Here is a 26,362-nt window from a genome sequence, read left to right as displayed (position 1 = left end):
TTCTGATTTTTGGAATGTGACTCAAAAAGAATTGAGTGGCACTGAGATAAAATTTCTTCCATTCTTATCTCGTAATTTACACAAATGGTTTCATAGCGCTTATTTCTCTAAAAACAAAAACCAGAAAGAGTATTGATGCTGAACCTTAACTCAGCAGTAGGTAATATTCATCCATGATTTCATGAACTAATCCATATATAAAAAGACTCCCATCCACCTCATTAAGAGATGCATTTTCAATAACATTTTACTTTTATCTTGTTTTCATCAACTGTATACTAGTGATAAAAAATCAGTGCAGAATAAAATTTAAATATCCAGAGCCTTACAGACATATATGTATATTTTTTTCCTCTCACACCCAAACTATAGCACATCACATTCACAAGTCTGTACCTTGCTGCTTTTTTTTTCTCCACTTAATATATAGTGGATATCTTTCTGGACCTGTACATATAAAACTATCTCATCCTTTTAAAGTGCTATATGTAATTTGATTGTGTAACTCAAATATAATGTATTCAACCATTTCCTTATAGATTGGTATATGGGCAGTTTCCATCTTTTGCTATCATAAATCTACTGGAAGGAATATCTTTGTACATGAGTTATTTCACTTATGTAAATATAACAAAATGGATTTAAGTCCCTGAGAATGACTAAGGTTAGCCCTAATTTGCTACTTGGCTGCCTCTTTACTCCACTACAAACTCCTTTAGGGCAGAGAAAAGCTTTACTGAAATATGCACTCGGCTCAACCCTTGGCATATGCGTAGATGAGTAAACGAGACCCACTTGCCTTCTATAAAAAGAAACAGAGAATGTGGTAGACTGACTTCCTTACCAATACTGTTTTGAGTAGGATAGTTTATTTGAGTGGGACTAAGGGGAAAAAAAAAAGAGACGGAAACTGGATCAGCCAAATAAAGGAACCATTAAGGGTCCGTATCGCAGCTGGTACAGAGCTTTCTCCAGCCTATGCTTCCCCTGTCTTTCAGCTCAGAACAGATGGGAATTTTCAGAAATAACTTATTCTGGGAAACTAAGGAAAAAGAAAACCATGAATGCAAAGGAATGGCAGAGTCCTCACAATTCAGACTTCTTACCGTAATTTAAATCAAAGTCTTGTGGATTTAGTTGAATTTAGTTGGCATAACTTCCTCAGTCCCTACCCTGTTCCTGCTCTCAGCTTCACCTGGTCTGGGGCTGACCAAAGGTAAATATTTAAACTGCGGTTTAAACTTTAAGTAGGGAGTAGATTTAGGCTGGCTCAGTGTTCAAGATAGGCACCTACTCTGATCTTGCTTATGTTTTCCATCCCCACTTGGTTTCTTGGGGTACCCCTCTCGGCCACTCATTATCCTGAAAATCCCTGTGCCTCTTAGCCTCCAAAAGTCTTTCTCTTGTGCCAACTCTACTTCTTTCCAGCTCATTCCATTTATCTGAAGTACACACTACCCAGCTGCTGAGACCTGTTCTACCCAGCAAGGCTCTTTTTCCCCCCGTACAGCTTGGTTGTCTTCCATGTAACATTCATGGCAGCCACCATTTCCCCTGGGCTCCTCCCTATCACACAGGAACTCCTGCTGCTTTTCTTTTCCTATGTCAAAGCCAGGCTCCTGTTCCCTGTTTTCTGTTCTCAGCACATTTCCAAGGTGAAGGGGACTGACCTGCTCTGACTTTGAATTAAGTCTCCCAATTTTTAGGTCACCAGCTTCACAGCTTCTGGTGACTCAAGTATGGCATCCTCAAGCAGATGACATGTGGGCATTTCCCCAGAAATCTACTACTATTATTTTATAGTCACAAAAATGCTTTGAACATAAGGTAAAAATAAGATCATTTCTAGGAGGAACAGAGAGGAGTCATTCCTGCATGGGGCCTGTCCTATTTGACATGTAGGGGGCACAAACAATGGGGACAGGTTTGATTTTCAACAAGAGAAAAGTGAGAAACAGAAGGAAAGGAAAGAGAGAGGCAGCTAGGCAATTTTACTGAGAGCAGGTATGGTAGGATGAGAGGGACTAAGAATTCTCAAGTGGGAAAGAACCCAGGCTGGGATTTAGGTGAAGGGAAAAAACAGTTAACCTGATAATTCAGGGCTGACGAGAAGTCCTTCCGTTCATAAGCCTCCAACATCTGGTTTGTCTTTTTCCCCAGGTAGTTATAGGTACTGAAAAGAAAACAGCACATACTGTAGAACCAATAACCCAGTGGGAAAGGTCCAGATCTTCAAACCCCACTGCTGCTTACAAGGAGCAAATACACAGAGCTTCCAGGTCTATTTTTAGGCCCTAACCTATTAGAGAGTCAGGTGTCTTCAGTTCTGGGTTTTCTGGCAGCACTAAGCAATGCCAAGAGGAGGCAGAGAACAGCCAAGTGAATAAAGAAAACGAAGAAAAGTGGGGAAAGGATACAATTAGAAAAAAGAAGAAGAAACTGAAGGATGGAGGTGTGTTTAGTAAGGAACCACTGAGGCCAACTCCTGCCCCAGGGCGCACAGGGGCCCAGTGCAGGATAAGAGCTGTGGGTAAAACGTGCGTCCTAAAAGCCTTATGCTGAAGGGGGCACCAAAGTCAAAGGGGCAAATCCCAAGGGATTACCTAAATTCCTTGACAATTTATATATTAGAAAATAATAATGACAATAATAAAATGAGAGGCCATTTATGAAGTGCCTATTATATTCTAGGTGCTTGACATAAATCATGTTGCATTCTCTCCACGCTGTGCAAGGTAGGCCCGGTTTCTATTTCGCTGTGATGAAGTCATGGCTCAAGAAGGGCTACAGAGTTATCATGAAGTTTCCATCACTTCATGCCCTCTGTTACAATCCAACTCAAAAGTTATTCGATCTGATGGTCTTGTGGACTTAAAAAACAAGTTCTAACTTTAGTAATAGAGACAAATACCTCTGACTAATCACTAACACCTTAGAGAAACCAGAAAGATAGGTTATACAAATTTATAGCTAGAATGTTTCCCCATTTGTTAACAACGTCTTGTATAGTAAGTCAGTATGAGAAAATAAGCTTATCTTGATGTAACAAGAATAGAATGTCCTTCATGTATGTAGACACTGGAGTCAATAGCAAGGGATTCCAAGAACGTGAAGTTCATATTATTGTCTGGTAATAAAGGGAAAAAAAACATCATAGCTGAGAAAAGTCACTTGTAGATGTGAAATATCCCTAAGTCCCAATATGTACATGGATGTCTGAGGAGTTTCAGGATACAGAACTACATTCAAATCCCAGGGGTCTTAGGTATGACCTCAGTTAGACAGAGAGGAACCTGATTATAATTAAGAAGACATGAAGTCTAACCAAATGCACTCTGCTTATAAATTACATTAACAGAATTAAAATGTCTAGTATTGAGGCCAAAAAAAAAAAACAAGAGTCAAAAAAGTCACAATTTCCAGGAGAGAAAAAGTTCCACGGTCAGCAGATGCAGGCATTCAGGTTTCCTTGGTAGAAATGGCCCTACAGTGACCATGGAGACCCTCCTGGCTTGTGAGCGAACAAGCCATTAAGACCAGCTAACTCAATTACTCTTCATCAAAGCCATGCTCACCAAGACATCTTGTGACTATTACTTTGCTTCCCCTGTAGTTTCCTGCAGGGAAGAGAGGCACTTTCAGTTAGTGCAAATATTTCCATCAGTCTGCTTGCAGGCACATTTCTAATGAATTCGGTTAACACGTGCAGTGGACATGTTAATTGAATTGCCTGCCTTCCCTGAGCCTTCTGCTGAGTAGGCATCGGGCCACACGATTCTACTATCCTGGCTGCAGATGATAGGACACATCAGGTGGACACGTGACTAGGGATATCCTGAGATGCCATGTTTGGGCAGCCACGGTGGGCCACGTGTGTTCGGAAGCAGAGAAAGCCCATCTGGAGAGAGAGAGAGAGAAAGAGGAGATAAAGGGTTATGCAGAGAGATGCAGAGGGGAGCGTCTCCAGAGGACCACAGATGGAGGACGAGCTGCCTTGGCTGCTGAGAGCTTTGTAGGTCTGAATCTTCGTCTTCTCTTAGGCCTAGCTACACTTCCTCCTCTTGAGTTTTATATAATTTCCTAGGATTTGATAACAACATCTCAGTTCACATAAGCTAGTTTGAATGGGTTTCTGTTATTTGTAACCAAATAAATTCTGACCAAGAAATTCTCTGCACGCTCTCAGCTCGTGTGCTGACCTCTGACTGCTTCTAATAAAAAAGACAGAGTTGCTAAGCCCTACTCAATTCGCTCTCACTGAAAAGATTGTGGGGAAGAAAGCCTACTTAATTCCCTCTCATTGAAAGATTGTGGGGAAAAAAGGCAACTTCTAAAGAAAAGTGTACACACAAGAAGTATTACTACTTAGGAGATGAATGCCTCTGTGGGGGAGCTTTACATTTTACATTTATACATGTGTAACCACTGGGAAAAATGAGTCCTGCTTACCTGCCCACAGCTCCAGTTGCTCCCATCACCAGAGCACTCAGCAGTTGCTAATCAAAAACAGACAAGGAGTATTTACTTTTATGAAAAGAGAGATAAGATGCTACTATATAAGCAGCTCCAGAAATTGTTTTGGGGGGAACTAACCTGTGGGATATGCCAAAGGGTGCCTTACCTCATCCACCCCGAAAAGAAAAGCAAATTGTTGCTGGCGATTCTGATCAACACACTGCCCAAAGTCTAAGAGATCTGTGTCGCTAAATTTCAACCCTTGGAAGGTGGGGATCTTCTCCTGAATCCCATCCAACAGCTCCTCAGCACGAACTGCTCAAAACAATGAATGCCTCATTAATCTGCCCACCTCCAGAAAATATCAAATAACATCTCATGTAGCCCCATACATATGCATTGAGCTGCCAGGAGCTATTCTCAGCCTTAATGACTGCAGGTTGGACATGACCCCTTGCCCTCTGCCTAGCAGGTCTTATGTACTTGTCAAATTATAGCCCCAAGTCTTCCATTCCTTGAAGACTGTCGATGGATATTTATGGATCACAACTTCTATTTTTATTTTTAAGAAAGTTAGGAATGGAATTTAAAAAATAATCTCCTTAAAGTTTTCCTTTAATTGTAACAATCTTCTTACTGGAAAAGTATAGTAATAAAAGAAAAACTAGAAGTGAGAAAAGGTCAGAGTACCCTTCTATGTGCCAGGCACTGAGAATACAGTAGGGTACAAGGCAGACACAGTCCTGTCCTAGTGGGGCTTCCAGGCTGTGCCCTCCCATATGAGGAGGAAGGGTGTGTGTGATAGACACAAGGTGTCTGCTGGTCGTGCCTGTGGGTCAACTCCTCTTTCATACTTGACTTCCATTATAAGGTGGTGTCAGTGATTGACAAGGGCTGACTTACTTTTTAAGAATGACTTATTTTGGAGTAATTGGAACCATCTAGTTAACAGTGTTATGCTTTCATGCCATGGAGTGGGTGGGAGGGAGTGGGGTTTCTTAGTGCAATAGGGCAGGATGTGAGAGGGGGAGGGGAGGAAATGGAAAGAAGCAGTACTTACTCTTTACCCCGGTCAAGGCAGGAATGTGGTAGTAATAAAATGGCAGTGCCGGGGCAGCCGCAGCCACCTCCTTTAGGAAATCGATGAGGCCATCTGAAAGAACAGCAGGAAAGTCAGGATGTGAACACGTGTAAAACGCTGGCTTTCCCTGGTAGATGAACCATCTCACGAAAGGCAGCCATCCTTTTCGGGGGCGGGAAATTCTTGGCCCCTCTTACCATCCCTGAGATTGCTTACTGCCATGTCTTTGCAACTCACTTCATTGGAAGTTTTATTTTCCCTTCTGTAGAAAGGTCAAAATAAGATGATCCCTTTCCCATCATTCTAAAGTACTATTAAAACACTGGTGAACCTTCCCCCTACAAGAGAAGCTCATGAAATACTCTAACAAAAACGAGAAGCCCGTCAGGTAGGACTCTCATTCTCTGACCCCAGAGGGGCTAAGTGAGGTCAATGAACAGCTAAGACTTTGTATTAGGATCAGAATAAGAAAGGTGTGACTGAGGAAATTCTACAGCAAAAGGACAGGCAACATCTGCTCAAAGAGGGAAGTGACGAGTAGTCGCACGGCCCACAATAATTCAACCAGAGTTTCGCACTTTTGCCTTTGGGGGAGAAATCCAGGTATATCAGAAGAGAGCTCCCTCTGGTTGACTGAAGAACTGGGACTTTGTACCTCACCCAAGGTGAGCTCCAACTGCAACATTGCTGCAGATAATAAATAAATCCAGTGGCACTGCTTCTCATGCCACCGGAGAGTGGGAGAGAGAATCTTACACTCTTCACCTGAAAACTGTGATGACGTGTGGTCTGTGATAAATATTTCTGAAAGAAGCATTATGTAAAATTTGTTCTTTTCTTCGTGTCTGTCTTTTGGGAAAAGTATTTATATAAAAATTTTTAAAGCCATGTGAAAAAAAAAACTTTACAAATGTTCATTTTAAATTCCCCAAATAGCAACATTTAAGGTACTTATCTATATTAACAATTATTTCCTCTCTACCAATAATAGGTGTTATTTCATGATAATTTCAACCCGTTATACATATAGTTATGGATTTATTTAATCATGCATGCAAATAACATCTTGTCTGTCTCTAATCCTTTTAAAATGTGTATTTCCTTTTTTGCTAATCAAAAGGAATAAAAAGACTCAGGGTACTTGGAAACCACAAATAGTTTTTATAAAGAGTGTAGAGGGGGAGAAAACAATACCTTGATATTCTGGAAGACAGTAGATGCTTCTGTGAAATCTCTTTTCAAATCCATCACTCACTCAACCTTATATAGAAGGTTGACTCTCAAAATGTTTAGCACTTACATTCCACTTTTTTGAGAACAATGGTCCCATGCTTTGCCATGTGACTCTGACCCTTTGCACAACTCATACAACCAGGAGTAGACACCTGACCCAAACACAGGCACCTATAGGTTGACCTGAGCTTGATGGATGACCCAGTCAGATTACTTGGCAAAAGAGCCAAAATCCTTTAATGAAGTCTTTTCTTTTACAGATCCAGGGAGACTAAATATTCTGGAGAACTGCTGTACCATTGCAAAGTCATGTGTCCAGTCCATAAAACTTTTCTTTCACGAGTTGAATATAACCATTGTGAATGAAGGCAAGAAGAAGTGAACCATGTGAAGCACTGTGCATTTAGACCTAATTACCTTTGTTCTGTGGCTTGAGAAAGAAAGGTACAATGACAGCGATGCCATCGGCTCCTATTTCTGCTGCATGTTTGGCCTTGAAAAAAAGAAAAAAGACCCTTATGGATCTGGTCATAATTCTGATGTGTGTAGGTGTGGGGGTTTCCCCACACCAACAAGCAATTCTCTGACACTAGCTGGGTATCCTACAGTTCAACTCAATTCCCACACTACCTGGACAAAGAGTCAGATTCCACAGCTTGAGGGCTCAGTCCCCTATTCCCCTCCCCCAGTTCAGATGCCAGTTGCAAGCCCAGGTTATCACCTGTGATTTTGACTCACTATCTATAGAAGTTCCAACAGCCCTCTCCTTGGGTTGATTAATTTCCCAGAATGGCTCACTGAACTCAGAGAAACATTTTACTACTGTGCTAGATCACCAGTTTATTATAAAGGATAAAACTCAGAAACAGCCAGATGAAGAGATGCACGGGCAAGGCATGGGGAAAGGGTGCAGGGCTTCCATGCCACTCTCCCCAACTCTCCACCTGTTCACCAACTGGAAACTCTCTGAACACCAACCCCCCTTTTGAATTTTTATGGAGGCATCATTTCATAGGCACTGTTGATTAAATCATTAGCCACTGGTGAGTAATACAACTTCCAGCCCCTTCCCCTGTAATCCATTATTCACTTGGTTGGTTGTCTTGGCAACCAGCCCCATTCTTAGGTGCTTTACAAAAGTTATCTCATTACCTAAAAGAGACACCTTTATTGCTCTCACCCCAGGAAATTCCAAGGGTTTTAGGAGCTCTGTGCCAGAAAAGGGACAAAGACCAAACAGAACAGTCCCTTCTTATCCATGTGGCTGGTTTATTTCACTTAACGTAACGTCCTCAAAGAGGTTCATCCATATCGCAGCATATGACAGGATGGATTTCCTTCCTTCTAGACTGAATAATATCCCACTGTATGTATTAACCTATTTCATTTTCCCATCCATCCTTAGATGAATGGCCATCGTGACTAGTGCTATGAACAGGGGCAGGGCAATCTTTCCTGTTTCAGTTCTCTCCCCCACTCTCCAGACAGCAATTCTCAATTTTTACCATTCATCATGGCTGAACCCTATCTTCCATCCCCTGTATGCCCAGCAGATGGCCTTGCCTTTTACTTTCTAGAGAAAACAGTTTGGCCCAAAGTGTGCTCCTTACCTGCAAACTTAGCTGCGTCTATACCCATCCTTCCTTTGCTTAGAGAAAGAGGTGCCTCCATCTCCAAACGTCTGCTACGGCAGTTATTACCTTGGGCTATTCTCTTTGGGGCTCTGTGCCTGTTTCTGTGCCTGAGTTCCTATACCTTATATTCTCCAGCACAGCATATAATATATAGCAAAATTGGTATTGATTTTAACTTTGGCATAAATATGGAGGCCCCTCAAGTGGTTCTCTCCTAGATGGACCTACACACATACCAGTTCTTGGGACTCCTTCAAGCTCAAGGCTCCTACATGAATTACTACCTGATCCAACCTGCAAAAGAGAAAGCACAGTTGCATCACTTGAAGTTTATGACAACACAGAGGGGCTGCACTATCTTGGTTTGTGCTGGTTTTAGCAGTTAGCTAATATTTGATTAATCTCAATCACAATGACTATTACATTCTGCAGTGGTGTATTTATAATTTATCTAATTCACGATTTAAAAAAAAGAGTGTCCAGAGAATAAAATTTAAGGTTCAACTGAGCAGTAGAATTTTGAAACCAGTAACTGATTAATCAATACTTGAGTACTTTTTTTGACAAAGCATTATTTTAGATGCTGTATTTGATGGTGCTAATGTGTATAAAGATAGGTGTAAAACTGAGATTTCTGTGTGAGAGATAGAAATAAAGAGATTCCTCAAAGAGTGCAACCAGGAACCAGCCATATGAGAAATAAATTCACTGTAAAAAGCTTTTTCCTATCTTGTAAGTCCCTAGAATTTGGTCCTAAGAGGTTTTCTCTGAAATTCCAATGTTCATCTTCAGAGGTTATCCATGTGGCCCCCGGGGCAAGAGGCCAAAGAGAGACTGGTCTTTTCAGGGTAAGATTACTAAGACCCCACTGTGGATCCAGGTATCCCCGCTAGTCTTCTGAGGGACTCTGAGTGACACAGAGCCCACCCTCAGGGGATGGAGACACCACATTTCCACTCAGGCCCAATCATGGCATCCTGCACTGCTTCCTGAGTTGTTCGGTCTGAGGTGAACCGGGACGAGCCGGGAAATGACAGGATCGGGTCGCATCGCTAAAGGAGACGGGGACACTTCGGAGAGAAGGAAGCTGGCCGACCTGCTGACTCTGGCCCGCGCTTTACTGCGTGATCTCCTGGTCCCTTTCTCCAGGCCTAAGTGAAAGCACTCATCCATTCCTGCTCCCCTCTGCCCTGCTGCTAGAGAAAGCCACCACATGGCTGAAATACAACCTTGTCATTCCCCAATTCAGGAGGAGGCTCCAAAGAGCCTTCTGGTCGACCTGACTCACTTGCCTTGCCAATCCCTGCAGTAGCTACTCTAAATCGTCACGATTCTCCTTAAGCTCAAAACCACATCCCAACTCCTTGTTCTGGGCAGATGTCTTCAGTTCCTAGACACCAGAGATAAAGCTGCTTTCACATATAGACTCCCTCACGTTTCCCCCTCTGCACTGGGCTGTGTCGCCATCTATGCTTTGCACGCAGCTTCTTGACTGTCATCTAAAGGTACCCTACCTACCTTAGGTTTTATTTCAAACTCGCCCGCCAAGACCTTCCAGCCAAGGCATCAGTTCTCCATTCTCTTCAATCTCTTCTCCCATGGCGGCGTCCTTTCAGCACAGAAACATGCTCAAGACTTTCCCACTTGAAGAAAAGCAGCGGTCCTTCCTCCTCCCTGATCTACCATTCCATCTCTCCTTCCCTTCCCCAGAACTTTTTTCTGCAAATAAGCTACTCCCCTGCCCCCACTTCCACAGGCCGGCTGCATTCCTCAGCACTGCAGCCTGCTTCCACTGCCGTCCCCCACTGGCTCTGCTCTCTCCAAGGTCACTGGTCACTTCCTCCACGTCAATGCAAGTGGCCTTCTCAGTCCTCCATCTGCTGACTTTCACAGCATCAAACAATTATGATAACAAAAGTCATAATGAACACAGCATCTACTGCGAGTAAGTACAGCGAATTCTTATGTGATACTTAGTACTATGTGTCAGGCACTGTTCGAATCCTCACCAGCTCCTTATAAGATAGAGATTATTATTATTCCTATTGTACGGATGAGGCACAGGGTGGTTAAGACTTGCCTGAGCTCACAGAGCTGGCAAGAAGCCCTGAACTCAGGCAGCCTGGCTTTCTAGTCCTGCTTTTAATTTGCAGGCTCACTTGGGATTTACCTCCAATCTTTGCTCCCACCTACAGCACATCAATCACTCCCTCCTCTGATCCCTGTTTATACTATTTATCAGAAGGGATAGAGTGTTAGTTTTCATGATCTGACATCTCCATTGGATGGTAAGCAATCTGAGGGCAGGGATCTTGTTTTATATCCCCGGTGCCGGCACAGTGCATAATACACAACGTAATAGACAACAAATAAAACTTGGTTAACTGAATGTGCTTATTGAACTGACACTGTCCTATTTGTTTTACTGTGACATGAACTGAGAGTTATAATGAGAAGATATCATTACACTGAAGTTTAGAGGACACAGGAAGTCCGCCAAGAGAGCAAGAGGAAGCCCCACAGAGCATGCTGATCGTGTGCATGGAGAAGACCTGTAAGGAAGTGGGCCTGACAGAAGCATCAGGTCCCATCCCGAGAAGGGAGGGAGCATGACTATCTCAGCAGAAGAGCCAGGAGCCCAGCAGAGTCAGTCACCAGCACCTTCCCCTCTTATCCCTCCAGCCCAAGGCCAGGTAACCTAAGAGGGTTGATTGGTGGATAGATGAGAGGCAGGCTCCAGTTTCCAGAAGGAATCCCTGTGAGCCAGGCGTGTCTTGCAGCCCGACTGCCCTTCCACAGAAAGAAGGGTGCTCCTCTACCTGGGCTCCTTGTGCAAGTGCTGGGATCCTCGGGTCCCTGCTCATTTTCCCACAAGCTGACCTCGAGCCTGACTTGTGACCAGAAGGCAGGAAGGCTGTGTCATCAAGAAAAAGCCAGCGACTCGATGCAGCTCTTGCAGATGAGTGTTTTTATCCGGGTGTTTTTATGCACTCACTTGTTCTTCCCTTTTGTCACCCATGCCTCTGCAACCTGGCGACGCTCTGAGGTGCTCAGAGACAGGCCTTCTCCCGTTGTGCCATTCACTGTTCCAAACAAAGAGGCAGTCAGTGGAACCAACCAAAACTTTCATTCATCCAACACCGGCGCTTGGAGGGCAGGGTCAGAAATCCCAGCTCAGGAGGAAGTGACACGGGGAAATACCAGAGGGTCGAATCAGGGAGGGGGAAATGCCATGTTTCCATCGTCACCTCAGACTCAGTCTTTTTTCCATCTTCACCTTGTTGAAAGTAGCAGGAAGGGGAATCCTGACTTATAATTACAAACCTGTCATCGTTACTACCAGGGATAGAGAGCAAAGAGAACTGCCCATGTTTTAGGCAAATCTCTAAAACTTCCCCTTCTAATAAAGTCCTCTCTTAATGGGTCACAGAAAGGAGGCAAATGGCACAGGAAACATCACTGGGCCTGATGCATATGGCAGCACTTTGGATTCCCAAACACTGAGCACTCAGCTGGGACAAAGGAGGAGGGTGGGAGGCGAGGGGGAGTTGGAAAGTGTTCTTATCACTCTTTTGGGGTCTTGAGAGACCTCAGACATGCTCCCTAGAGCCCTTTGAGGAGGAAGACTATGTCTTCCCTACTACGGCTTGGAGCTGTAGGGGGACACTGAGTGGTTCTGTAATCAGGGTTTGGTTGTGACATGTGGCCTGATCACCTTTTCACAGAAGTTTTAGCCTGCTCCGATTATGACCATGGTGCCTCCAGCTCTGAAGGGGACCCTGTTGGTAGAGCAGCAGCTCGGGGCCAAGGTGTAGTGACCTTAGAATGACAACTAATTCAAGGGGCTGAGGCCCAGAACACAACTCAAGCGGCAGCAAAGTCGCAGGTAAGTATGGTTGTCAGGCTTAAAATGTTCAAAGTCTGATTATTCTAATTTCTATCATCTATGAATAAATGAGGGTAACTGCTAGACCTGTGATTCTTTTATGTGCTGCAGTTAGATTCTTACATGTACAATAAGAAAGGTCCGGGTGAAGAGAGAATTAAGCACATTCTTAAGACAGTGAACCCTGGGTCTTGTTCCTCTATCACTTTCTTGGCTGAATAGATTTGGACAACCTAAATACAAAACCAAACCATCAATTTTCTTCTTCAAATGGGGATAAAAACAATACCTTATCTGTTTTGAAGGCACAGCACTAAATTAGATAATCTCTTGAGGTGCTTTTTAGGTCTAAAATTGATGAGTCTGTAAATTCACAAATTTGATATAGTTTAACCAGGCTCAGTCATAACCTAGGATACAATGACACTGTGACCTCCTCGCTACTTTCTAAGGACAGAGCTAGAGTTATGTAGAGAAATCTCTAAAGATGACTTACCAAAAATATTCTTCACTCCCTGTTTTTCCACAAGATAATCCACGTATTGACCAATTACTGAAAAGTTGATTTCTCTAAAAGGCACAGGAAAACAAATAGGAAAAATGTATATTTAGTCTTTTGTAGAATATTATTCCATCGGTCCCCAAGTCTGTAACCTGCTCTCTGTTAATAGTTTTTAAAATCCACCTCGTCAATTTGTGAAATTCTTAGCCTCCTCTGAATAATACCAGTTTTTTTGCTTTGTTTTCTTCTGAGTCTGGTGATTTCTCTGCTCAGCCACATGTTCCTCACTTTTATGAGCAAAACACTATTAATCAACAAAGGCTTTACATTTAATTATTAAAAATCATCAAATGTAATATTTAAAATGAAGTTACTGAATCATCTTTTGTCCTTTTTGGGAAGAGAGATGTTTGGGGGCATGGCTAAATGAGAACATTTTCTACTTGGTGAGAAGCAATCATTTCTTAGGCTTACAAAATAGGAAAATTCAATCTTACTAATTTAAAAATTTTAGCACTTAATATTCGTGACAACAAACAAAGACTTAACTCCATCTGTATTTGCTAGTTTTAAATCAAAGAGGATTACCAGTTGCAAAGGAACTTTGCTGTCACTTTACCTCTCAGAGTGTGGTCTGGGGAACAACAGCATCTGGGGGAGTCTCAGAAATGTAGAGTCCCAAGCCCCCCATGTCCTACCCAGTCAGAATCTGCATGGTAACAAGATCCCCATGTCGTCTGCATACACTCTGCAGAGTACTGACCTTGGAAGGATCTGATGCTTAAGGCAATAAGAGCTCTTCTCCTTAAAATCATATCGATTGTGAAATCTAGAAACTGACTCAAACGCAAACCATGTAAAGCTGCCTGGTCTCAATCAAAATATAGGTGGGGTGGATGGGGGACGGAGAGTGAAAATACAAAGGAGGGCTGTGGGGGCAAGTCTGTGTTAAACGTTGTGGAATCTATGGTTACTGTTGCCAAGAACACCAAGTACTAGTTGGCCACCATGTGCATTTTTGTCAGTGGGGCCAGAAAATCCTAATTTAATTTCAATCTTATTAACACTCTTTTCTTATGTACTAATTGTAGTCCTTAAAAAACAAAACCAAACAAAAAAAATCCGATTCGTATGGAAAACAAAGACACCACTAGGTATTGTCAAAGGGAATGGGAGCAATTGAGACAAAAACAAGGAATTCACAAGCAATCACTGCCCACACAAGCAAATGACAAGACACCAGCCTGAGCCTGCCCCTGGTGTGCTGTAATGTCCTTAGAAGGGTTACAAGGGGAGCAGGCTCCCTCCAGAATGGCTCGCATACAGGTCTCATTACCTTCCCCTCCTCACCTCACTTGTTCAAATGCCAAATCGGGCCTCTCAGATTTGCTAAGCAGGTAGGCTCCCTGAATGCCGACAGAAATGAATTTAGGTTGCACTCACTGAAGATAAGATGGGGGTGATAGCTGCCTAGACAGCCCATCTCAGGACCCTCATTTAGGTCAGCTTGGCCTGCTCAGCTTCTTGAAATCTCTGCGCCTTGGGCATGTCTGAGCACTTAGAACCGTATCTTTACAGTACACCAGCTCCTTGCTGCTTCCATCAGGTCTTCCCCACTTGGGATAAATTCTGAGATGCAGGAACAATCAGCAGGGGCTTTGTTTGTGTGACACTAACTCTGGTTTTGACCAGTGATGTCCATCTACTCATACGAACAACCAAGAAACAGTTCCAACAAAGCCAGGGGATTTCTGAATCAGATAGAAAACTGGGGAGAATCTCACTGGGCAATAACCTGTGCTGGAGTTACAGATTCAAATACAGTGGCTCCTCTACACTTTCACCGAAGTGTTAACACCTCCCCATTCCCGCACTTACTCAAAGACTTTGAGAGAAGCTCTGTCTTTTTCATCAAGGAGAAGCCTGTAGAGCTCTGGACGGTCCAGGCCTGGTAGGCACTGTGCATCCTTTAGTTTAATTTAATGCTTTCTCATCTGGGAAAGGAAACTGGAAAGCTTGCTTACATCCTCAGAAATTCTTACAGAGAGAAACTGACCTACTCAGTCTGTTAGGGTGTATGTGTGTCTCCCCAAACTGGGCTCCTAAACTCAGCAGAGACCCCCACTACCAAGTGGGCCCCGAATGGCCAAGCCAGCACGATTGCTCAGCACTGTTTCAGGCTCCAATGACATGCTCAATCATTACTACTGTTATTACTCCTCAGTGACAAAAACCAGAAATACCTCACACCCTCAGCCAAGTTCACATCGCTTTTATCATAAACATCAATTATTTATGCCCACCCTCCAGGCTGCAGCAAGAACTTCCCGAAGGCATGGGCGGTGCTTTTCATACCTTGCCATCTCCAGTCTGCACCGAGCACAGCACAGATGCTCAACAAAGGCTGGTACAGGAGTTGTGATGTGGGAACTTACAATGATAACGACACATCCATGATCTGCCTTAAAAGTGCTCATCCTCACACTTGCACGATGCTTTTAAATTTCACTGTTACATTAACTGAGTGGAGATTGCCGTATATAAATAACTAAAATATTGAGGCAAGTATGGTGAAGGCTATGAGTTAAAAATTACATGAATAGAAGTCAGAAGAGGGACTGAGCATTCTAATTAGGGAGGCTGGGAAGGGGACTTCAGGGAGGAGGTGGACCTGGAATAAAAATCAAGATGAAATCCCATGATCCCCCCTCTTTGTCACATTTTTGAGAGCCGCTATTTGTCTGCCCTGTTCTGGTGAACTCCTCCTAAGGGGTGAGCTGCACCGTCAGGCAGATCCAGGCAAGTACCCACTGATTCTTCTCCTTCCTCAGTGAACTCCACACCATTTCATGGCTTCAGTGGGCAGTATTTCCATCTACACTGTCTCCCACCACCTCCCCCCCTTTAGGCCTGGATGATTGACAAGCTACGGCAATTTCACTCAGGTTAGGGTTGCTAATGGGAGAGAGATGATCTACCCCTCCAAGAAAGTTTGCTGCTTCTTATGAAATGCTTCTAGCCTGCAGGGGTGATACTAATGGTGGAATTTCTGGGGCAGTGACAGAGTCACCCTAAATGCCCTGAGACTTATGGCTTTTTGGAACTACCAAATCCCCTTAGAGAGATCAGAGGTTGAGAAAGGATGGCCTCCAAATGTGTTTTGTTGACTTTCACAGTGTTAAAATTTCTGGTCATGTTAAAAAAATGATTTTATTTGAAAAGTCAGAAGATCTAACAAGGTCAGGCCTACATTTCCATATAGCACCAAGTGGCTGGGGAGCGCAGTGGCTGCCCCCATGGAGGCACAAAAGCCCCGGGTCGCCTCAGGGACTTCAGGTCCCTGTCTGACTGCAGGTGCAAGTTCGCAGCCCTTGGCAGAGATGCTCAGGGGCCCCAGTCACAAGTGAGCCGGGTGAAATCACCCAGAGCCGTTACCATATTTGTCACAGAGGCACCCAAACAGCAGGGCTAGGGTGATAATAGGATGATAATTATCTCTGGGGACTTTGCTCTCTTCCCTGTTTCCCACCCACTCTACCTCCCCAGGGTATCTGGATTCGTGTCCATTGCTGCAGACACTGTGTCAGTTACCAGGAAGCCACTAGAGAGAAGGCAACAATGAGAATTAATTGTTCTTCTCAGTGGTTGTTTGGGGCTTGGTGCTTATGGAAGTGACAGGTGGCCCCAGACAGTTCACTTGAAAGAGCTGGACTGACTTTTTACTGCATCTTCTCTTCCTCTGAGAGTCCCAAGAACACATCTCACCACTGGCCACCTCGAGGGAGACTGGCCCAGAACCAAACCCCATGCTTGCTGTAATCATTCTCATTCTAAACTCCAATTTAATAACTTAATTTCAGTTCCCGTGGGTTCATATTCTTTGCCGTAGGTCCATGATTATATTTTAAATAAAAGTATTTAACTTTTTTTCATATTACAGAAGCTATTGTAATTTATTTTAGAAAATACACACAATAAGAAAGGAAAAAAACCCCACTCAGGATCTCCCTGGAGATAATTACTCTTATTAGTCTGATATTCTTCTATTCACAAATACACAATACTGTATAGTATTTTTAAAATAAATATAGGCATATTATACATTATTGTAATATTATTTTCACAGCCTTCCAAATAGACTATTTCCCCACATCTTTAGATATTGTTACTATACTGGCTACACAGCATTTCACTGTACAAACGAACATAATTTAGCTAATGTTCTAGTCTTAGACATTTTGTTTACTTCCAAACTCCATTAGGGTAGGGACCTTAAATCAAATTATTTTTAACCACAAATCAAGGCACTAAGTGAGTGAACTCTGAAACCACATGTAGACTATATCTGTCTCTTTTCTTACAGTATAAGGATAATAGAATTTTTCTGAAGTGTCTTTTCAGACAAAAACCCCTATTGCTGTTTATTTTCTCTCCTGGCACACAGTACACAGGAAAGATATTCACTTCAACAATGCAGAATCAACAGGACAGGCCCTTTTCACAATGGGCATGATCTGGCCTGCATATCAGAGAATCTGACATTCCGATTTTTTTGCCTCTCACCTGGATTTTTCAGCATTTAAAATCAATGGAAGTTATGTGTACTTTTGGCAAAATAACTACTTGGTTACTTCGAAGCTCCTTCAGCAGAGAAGTGGGAAGGGATTATGTCTGCCCCACCATGCCAGGGCGTTTTCTGGGCATGTGGGTTTCAGTCTCCCAAACACAGTTAAAAAGACAGTAATCTGTACAACTTGACTCCAGCATGTCAGGCCCTTTCTGACTGGGGTAATGGGTTTTGTTTTACTAGAGAATGTGGTGAAGATTCCCACGGTGAGGTCAAGAGTGTTCGAGGGAGAAAACACAGCTTTTTTTCTTGACACTGTGGCCAATCTGAAACGGACTTTCTGTTCTGATGACTATACTTGCCCAAAGGAAAAAGTGACTTTCTGAAACAATTAAGGAAAGCAAAAGTCTTTTGCTCTAGTGTAGAAACAGACAGGGTAGAGAGAGACTGGGTAGAGAGAGACTTTCCTTTCTGGCTATGTGGCTAAGGGCAAGATCTTTAGGATCTTGGTCTCATTCATTGCAAAAATAGAGCTAATAGCTCTGCCACAGAGTGGCTGTGAAGATTACACTGGAACATGTACATTAAAATGCCCAGCATGATGACTGACACACAGGATTAGTCTCCTTTCCTTTGTTCTCTTGACCAATGGCATTAATCATCCTTGTAGTACATTCACTCACGAAATAGCAAAATTCCCCACACACTGAGCTAGATGCTGAAGATATCAAGATCAGTAGGATGCATGCTCAGTCCTTAGGTATTGCCTGGTCCTCTAGAAATGCCTGTCGAATAAAGTTAAGTCACTCAGAGCCTGCTGGGAGGGACAGCTATGTAACAGCTACTGTAATACTCACTACAAACAAATAATTCTGATGTAATAGAAAAAGGTAGGCACAGGGTCCTGTGGGATCACAGGGGAAGGATCCTCTCAGTCTTTTTAGGGAAAATGGGGAATTTTTGTCAATCTCCCTGCTCGAAGACATGAACTTATATTCAGAGTTGATTTAGTAATGAGAATTCCTTAGAATCAAGAAGAAAAAAAGAATGCAGGGGAATAGTTCTTGTTCAGCCTTCCTGAATCATGGAGGCCATGGGATACAGTACAAGCCAGGTAGGAAAACTCCCATGATGGAGGCCGCCAGGAGATGTCCAGGTGTGAGATTCTATGTGACCTTCTTTTTGTCCTGTCTCTTGGAAACATGTCTGAGGTGCAGATTCCCTTGTGGGCAAGTAAGTTAATGCCCACCTACTCCTGGTGGGTGCTCCAAACCTGCTTTGTACCTATAGGAATGTCTGGATGGAGCAGGTGGTGGGAGAAAAGGGAACCAGCATAGCTTACGTGCCTACTGTGTGCTATATACTTTTTTTAAGGCACTAATTTAATTTTTACAAGTCTCTTACAAAAAGTGCGTTCTTATTTTGACTTGAATTGATGAGAAAAGAGGAAATAGTGAAATGGAGGCAGGAGAGCCAGAGGTATTTGGAAAATGGAGAAGGAACCGCAGAGCAATCTCCCATACATGGGGCCTGGTGTCCCAGGAAAACAGCAGGATGGGGAAGAAACACTGACACCCTCAGTGGGTCCCAGATGAACAAACAAGACTGTTTTAAGAAGCCTCTTCTAGGCTAAGAGGGGTCTGATTGAAGAGATTAAAGTGGCATCACCAGATGCAGAGTTTTGAGTTTGCAAGCAGGATCTCACTCCATACAGGAAGTAAATTCTGCCTGCTCATGCAGTCACATGTCCTCTGTTTTATCTGTCCAAGTGACTGACACAATGAGAAGGAGCTGACTTCAGTCTTTCTTACAACTTGTGGAAAGGGAGAAGCAACAGAAAAAAAATTACTACTAACCACTGAGTACTCTAAATGGCATCTCAGCAAAAGTTTTACTTAGACCTAACAAAGATGTGATTTTTTTCATGAATCTTAGAAGCTGGAAGTCTTGAACGCCAATGATCTAAAAGGAAAACTGTAATATGGCCAACTTTGAATGAGAACAGTAAAAGTTATAAGAAATTTCATCTACTTTAAAGGAGTAGGGTTAACGTTTACAAATTCGGCATCAGAAGACCAAAAATAAGTAAAACCCTTATTTAAAGATATCTTAAATTCCTCACCTTCCTTTTATCTCATCTTATGCCAAAAAGCAGTTCAAACATATTGACCTAAGTGCACACTGATCCTGTGCTAAGCACTATTCTACGGATAATCTCGTTTAACGCTCATAACTCCATGGTGTAGGCATAATCATCATATTTTATAGAGGAAGAAAGAAGAAGTTTAAAGGAGCCAGAATTCTGACAGTTTTGGCAGACTGACTCCTTCAAAAGGTCAAAAACATTTAGATTCAGGAGGTAGATGAGTTTCCTTTTTCTAAGTGGCAATGCCCAGGGAGGGGTTATATGTCGTGTGTGGACATGTATGGTACATGACCATTATGACAGTCTAAGCAAAGGGACGGCCATACTATTCATTTGGAAGTCAAAATACTTACTTGGCCTATCATTTCTCAGCAATCATCTGTTGTTACCTCCCACTCCTGGAGGCTCCCCAATATGTAACCAATGTTGAAATGAGACTATAAACACGCCTAAGGGGTCCCTCTTACAGCTACTTTCTCCACTTTCATCAGGACAATGAACAGCCTGGGGTGGAATCACGCAGACGTTTAGAGACAGGATCTAGAGGGGCCAGGCCAGGGTTTGAGGTGAAATCTTGGTAAAAGGAAAGTCTTACCCAATTCCACTGGCCTTGAGGACTGTGATGAAATCCAAGGGGAATTTGCATTGTGGAGCTAGAGACCCTGGGAGAAAGGTGAGCTGCTATATCTTTCCTTCTGTCTTTCTGCACTGTTTGAGATATAGAGACCTTGTCTCTGACTTGGGGCAAGAGACAGTACAGGTGGACATCTGATGGAAACTGCCACTTGGCAACAGTACCACAAAGCACAGAGTTTAAGTGACTGTTATATAGAGCGCATCTGTCCATTCTGGTAGAGTGACAACAAATGGTAGTTACCCGTGCTCGGTCATCGGCGTGATGGTTGCAGCAACCAGACCTTGAAGTTTCTTCTTCGGGGAGGCCATTGAGCTGCTGAAAAAAGTCTGGAAAACATAGAACAGAATTCCTCTCTTTTCCAAGGAATGTCAATTAATGATAAAACTTCTGGGCAAAGTCCATTTACCAGTTAGAACTGTGAAAAAAGCTTACAAGCATGCAAACACAGAGAGTAAGTGAGAAAGTAGGATTTTAGGACTTAATGCTAAAGGAGGGGAAACTATTTTTTAAAGTCAGGATAGCAGTGGTCTGGCAACACATATACCACGGGAAAGGCCTCCAATTTCATCTAGATGATTGAGGCAATGTCAGGCTTCAAAGAGCAGGGGTAAAAAGCAACAGACCAAAGAAAGAACATAACCTAACCCAGGGAATGCAAATATATAAAGAATTACTACTACTTAAATCGAAATATGGTCAGGAAAAAAGGGACATTCTTATCTCTTTCTATATCTTCATTCTGTTAAGCAAGAATTTCACCCCAAACCAGCTCTTACACTTCTAAGGCTTCAGTGTGATCTCTGTAGTTTATCTTCAGATATTCCTAACTATCCTTTCAGATTCTAATTTTGACCAGTTATGTCCTGTTTTCCTAGTTCTAGTAAACCACATAAACTACATCACAATGATTTATTCATCTCTCCCCCACTAGATCAAGCTCCCCAGGACAGGGAATATGTTTCGTCTTTGTTTTTCCTCTGCTGAGTGCTCTGCAGACACTTGTGTCCAATCAAAAATTGATGAATTTCTGGTTGATTGAATGACGTGTTCAGATTGCAGCTGAATGAAGACTTCGAACAGTGCCAGACACATAGTGAGAACAAGTTTGGCCCCCTCCATGAAGTCTTCTCTGATGGCTATAGGACATTAGCAAGTCCATCATTATTCCCTTACCAGCCTCCTCTTTTCTGTCAACTCAGCTCTGCCGGTACCTCCTCCCCAACCCTAGCTTCTCTTGCCTATTCAGGGACTAAGTCATTTCAATTCTGTTATCTTCTTTCCTGCATTCCTTCCCTCTCCTCTTACCGTCCCTCTCATAACTTATCCTTTGTTACCTCTTATCTACACCAATGGGCACAACCCAGGTCCAAGGGGCCCATGGAGGCTCAAGAAGGTTCAAGTGATAACAGTTCCAAGAGCTGGGTTCAATGTGAAAACTCTCCTAAATAGAACAGTACTAGGCTGTTCACACTAGGCTTCCATATTCTTGGACTTTTAGCTGCATTTATTTCATGCTTAGGGCAGTTATACTGATATTCTTATGATGGTCAGAAGCTCAGAGTGGCAGATATATATATATGTGATTGAAAGAAATCAAGTTGTGGCTTAAGTATAGTTTGATTAGTTAAAACTTTCAAAGCATGAGGGAGTGGGATGAGAGTTGGGACTCACTGTCTTACCTTCTTTCAATCCATAAAGGCTGCCAGATTAACCTCCCAGTAGCACATTCCTGACCTTGCATTGCCAATAACTTCCCACCTTGGCTTTTGTGAAATAAATACTAAACTCCCTGGCCTAGGTCTCTGTAGAGATCTCTTCATGCCTTCAAGTGCATTGGCTTGCCTGTTGCTGTTCCTTGCTGCCACCTTCCCTCTCCTGTCTGGCTTGCTTGCCTCTCTCCAGTGGTTCTCCCACCCAGAATCTCCCACTTTAGCCCCCCAGTCTAGCCACCTTTTAAAAAGCTAGGGAATATTCCCTGGTCCCCCAAGATGAAAATAATATCATACCCCTTAAAATGTTCCCCAAATGCTATTTTTTTAAATTAAAAACCTTATGTCAGAGTTATTAGCAGAGAGTTTGGGCTCCTCTTCCAGACTGTAAGCGATCTGGGGGCAGGAACGGCCTAAAAAATTTATCTGTGTACAGAGCAACACGCTAAATAAATGAGCAAAGTTTGCTGGCTTTGTGAACCGTGAAACTCTTGCAAGAAGAGCTGGGGTAAAAAATCACAGCAGCTGTAAGTGGAGAAGCACTGATATTTTGTCAATTTGAGTTTTAAATAAACTTGGTGATGTTATGCTTTGAAATTCTTTCTAACTTGTATCAAAAGCAAATGGTTAGAAGGTCCACCAGCCTAAGGTTTAAGGTGAATTTAAAATATTATTGCCCCAAACACTGGGAAGGGGGTATTACTCTTGAAATCGTACGCCTCTATCCACAGACAAGAACACTTAGTGCAAATAATTTTGGTTGCCTTTGTCAAATTCTCTGAAAAGGGTAAAGTTTAAAAGAAGAAGAAGAAAGAGAGAGAGAGGGAGAGAGAGAGAGAAATCTCTGGGGGAGGAAGAGGGTGCACCTCTGGGTGAGAAGGATGATTGACAGGGAAGTACTTGGAGAGGAAGAAACAGAGAGACAAGACAAGACAAGACAAAACAAAACACAGAAATACGGCCAACTTTCTATAAAATGAAGATATCGTATCAAATGTAATCGCTAAACTCTCTTCTGCTCAGTCGCTGATTCTGGTCATTTTGACAAAAGCATCTGGAAGGACTTCGGGGTCCCTTGGCCCCCGTCTGTCCGGACACTTCCTCCAGGCCCGAGGGTGTCGCCCTCGCACTCCCTCTGGCTCCCATTCCCCGATTCTGCGCCTTCGCCTTCCCTGGGGCGGTCACCCTCTCCCCCACCCCGAGTCCCGTCCCCCGCGCCCCTCTGCCCGACCCCCGGTGGCCTGGGCGCCCCCGGGTGCACCCGCCCCGGCGCAGGCTGCGCTCGCTCACCCGACGCGCCGCTGCGCCCCCGCCTCGGCCGCGGTGCCAGTCGCCGGGGCCCCGCGCAGTGTCGCCGCCCCGCCCCGCCCCGCTCACCGCCCCGCTCACCGCCCCACTTCCCCGCCGCGCGCCACGCCCAGGGACCCTGGGGCCTGTAGTCCAGCGCCGCCCCCGGCGGAGCGCGCAGGGTGCGGGGACGCGCAGGGTCACGCGGCGTCGCGCGTCCCGCACCCCGGGAGCGCAGCCGGCTCTGCCCGGGGCTCGCCTGACCGCGGGGGCTGAGCGGGGACCCGCGCGGGCCCCGCTCCCCAGGCCGCTCCGCCTGTCGCCCGCCCGCCGCCCCCGGCGGACGCCTCCGGGCCTCTCCATCCTGACGTCCCTCTGTCCCGCGCCTGCAGCAACAGGTACTTCCAGGCTGTGGCTTTGAACCTCAGGCTGCTGTTGAGAAGCGGCCGGTGCCGCCGTCCCAACCCCGCACACTGTCCTGTTCAAAACAGAGGTGACCCGATATTTAGAGCGGGTTAGGTACTAATGCAGCACCTTTTCCGGCTTATTCTTGAGAACAACTGAAAGTTTTGAAAGGGAAAAGTATTTTTAACCGAAATATCTCCACCTGCAGGAATAGCAAGTTTCTTTCCAAGTGCCATGTTCTGTGCTACTAAATCAGAAACACGGCCTGGACCGGGCCTCTGCCTTCTCGCTGCCGAGTAACCTCCATTTCCAAACAAAGCAATGCCCGCAGCTTAGTATTTCGCCTGGAGAAAGTAAGTTCTCCAAAGGGCTTTCTAGTTTGCAAAGCGCTTTCAAATCCGTATGAGTCGTTCGTTCATTCCTCAGAGCACCAGTCATTAATTCACAAAACAATCCTATGTGGGGGGCGTTATTCTTTAAATTCATATTTTACAGATGAAGAAGCATCCTCCCGCCTTACAGGTCAGAATTAAGTTTAAAGTGCTTGAGTGATTTGCCAAAGGCCATAGAGCCTCTGAGTGGTTGAGTTGTGATTTGGCTTGATTTCAGGTAGTCTGAGAGCTGATATTTTAACCACTACTCTATGTAATCCTTCAATAAAGGAAGGGAGGGAGGAAGTTCCCTAGTTATGTCTGTTTTGTAATGTTAGCAAGAACATTATATCCTAATGGGGCAATGTTTGTAATTTTTTTCAGCCATGCTTTTAATATATGCAAAATTAAGTATTTCAATACCCAAAAGTATGGGTCATTGGGCTTAACATTGTCAGCCAATAAACCAATATACTAAATGCTTGAACTGCTTATGTCAATATAACAGTACAGAGCAATTCCTTATATTAATGTGTTAGGGTTAGTAGGAAGCAGATGCCAAAATGGGATTTGTGCAGGAGACTTACTGGGGGAGGGAGCTATAGAAGGCAGGGAGAGCCTTCAGATTGTCATGCTAGGCTGACACCTGTGGAAGGAGAGAGGGTGCCCTATCTTCCCCAGACAGAGGTTCCACACTGCACCACTGATGAGGAGGTTTGAATGGAATTCATTGGAGCAGGAGGGCACATTACAGAATCCACTATATGCCCTTAAGAAACCCATAGCCTCTACTGTGAATTGTGAGAAAGACGTTTATCTTTAAAAATGTGGTAAGTGCAGTGATAGACCTCTACAAAGATATTAAGAAACACAGAGGGGAGACTAATCTGGGCGGAGAAGTGAGTGTGTGTGTGTGTGTGTGTGTGTGTGTGTGTGTGTGTGTGTGATGAAGCAGGAGACTGTTTCAGAAATTCTTCATGGGGGAGGTGACAACTGAGCTAAGTTTTAGATAAGAGTAGGGCCTAGAAGAGGGGAGAGTCAGCAAAAGGCTCAGCTCTAGCCTCAGTCCTCTAACACTTTGCTGATAAGTGGCAAGGACTCTGTGACATTTCTTACATTGTTGTCCAGTATTTTAAAATCGTCACCACTTAACTTTTTATGCTTTTATTTCTTGACCTCTTAACTCCACTGGGCAGTGCTCAAGGCCAGCAGCATGTCTTGTTTTTTTTTTCCTCACAGTGCATAGAGCACAGTGCCCATCTAGCTGCAGGCCGAGAGGGTGAGGTTGGAGAAATTTACTCCCTTCAATTCTCTTTATCTGTAAAAAAAAAATACACACCAACACACACACACACACACACACACACACACACACACACACACACATATTGGAGTTCCACATCATGTCTTTTTTCACTACAATTCAACTTTGAAACCCAGTGATGCAGAGGAAAGGGCTTGGGGATATAGTGTGTTTAGTTCTTCCCATTAGTTTGTAAGTTTCTTGAGGACAGTAATGTGTCTGTTCTGTTCCCTGGGACACACATAGTGCCTGCTACATGGTAGACACTCAATAAATATTTGAATTAGTATGAAATGCAGAATGAATGTTGATAACTGAGAGCAGAATGATAACTCTGTGGCCTGAACATAGACTTGAGCACATTGGGAGGAGGGTGCGTCCTTGTTGACTGGTGTTGCTGCAATAGTAGGGACCCTTGTGGCCAAGGGGAACAGTGTCAGCACAGAGAACGGGAAGCTAGGGAGCACGGAGGACACAGGAGCTAGAGGAGGAGGACTCTTAGAGAACAAGAAGGGAGGAATTCTTGGTATGGATTAAATCTGGACATTGTTGCCTGGTTGCTGACTTTGAGACCCTCTTTCTGAATTGTACCTCTGGACTGATGTGCCAAAGGGTTAAATACATTAATTTGTCATCTCCTAATAACTGGGAAACTTGGGCCTAGTTTGACTACTAGAAAGGGAGAATTATGAAGGTGGCATTGGTTGAAAACAGACAAGAAAGTTAATATTAATTTTGCTTCACAGGGCCTCTTTGACAATATTTAAGTAATTACAGAGGCAGAACTTCCATTTGAAGGAGGTTCACCGTGCATTAGCTCTTGCCTACATGAACATTAGGCCTTCGGGAAGCACACAGTGAGTCTATTTTACTTGTGACAATATATCCCAAAGAGAAATAAAAAGCATTCCCAAACTCAGTAGCTGTTCATACTATAAATAAGGTAAAAACTCAACAGTAGGTGGCAGTCTATCAGCAGAAATTGCTTTCTCTTTTAATGACTCAAATTGAAAGTTTCTGGGAATGTTAGTAAAAATAAAAATATTAGATAACCTTTTCTTGATCCCATTTTCCCATTCTCTTCCCCCCCCATCTATGCAGTTGACATCTCAATTTTAACATTCTTTAATCTGTCTCAATATTAAA

At 43.7% G+C, this 26,362-nt stretch overlaps 1 protein-coding gene across 7 annotated transcripts in view; it reads right to left on the bottom strand.

The window, feature by feature from the left end:
• Window positions 1-23,215, bottom strand: part of NPL (N-acetylneuraminate pyruvate lyase) — a 29,365-nt gene extending 6,150 nt beyond the window's left edge. For 4 of the 7 annotated variants that reach the window (XM_081120659.1, XM_081120663.1, XM_081120662.1 and 1 more), the window contains exons 1-10: window positions 23,141-23,210; window positions 20,382-20,467; window positions 12,786-12,859; window positions 11,399-11,486; window positions 8,640-8,697; window positions 7,187-7,262; window positions 5,516-5,608; window positions 4,622-4,770; window positions 4,450-4,496; window positions 2,089-2,173 (exon numbers count right to left, since the gene is read on the bottom strand). In XM_081120659.1, the coding sequence (XP_080976785.1) occupies window positions 2,089-2,173; window positions 4,450-4,496; window positions 4,622-4,770; window positions 5,516-5,608; window positions 7,187-7,262; window positions 8,640-8,697; window positions 11,399-11,486; window positions 12,786-12,859; window positions 20,382-20,449 (738 nt within the window). In that variant the 5' untranslated portion in view covers window positions 20,450-20,467; window positions 23,141-23,210. Of the gene's footprint in view, window positions 1-2,088; window positions 2,174-2,668; window positions 3,899-4,449; window positions 4,497-4,621; window positions 4,771-5,515; window positions 5,609-7,186; window positions 7,263-8,639; window positions 8,698-11,398; window positions 11,487-12,785; window positions 12,860-20,381; window positions 20,468-23,140 lie in introns of those variants that run through there. The other 3 variants (XM_081120660.1, XM_081120664.1, XM_081120665.1) reach the window with 3 other exon arrangements.
• Between the last annotated feature and the right edge of the window lie 3,147 nt (window positions 23,216-26,362).

Source organism: Miniopterus schreibersii (genome assembly GCF_964146895.1).
Source record: "Miniopterus schreibersii genome assembly, chromosome: 19".
NCBI lineage: Eukaryota > Metazoa > Chordata > Mammalia > Chiroptera > Miniopteridae > Miniopterus > Miniopterus schreibersii.
This window is presented reverse-complemented; position numbering and strand designations above follow the sequence as displayed.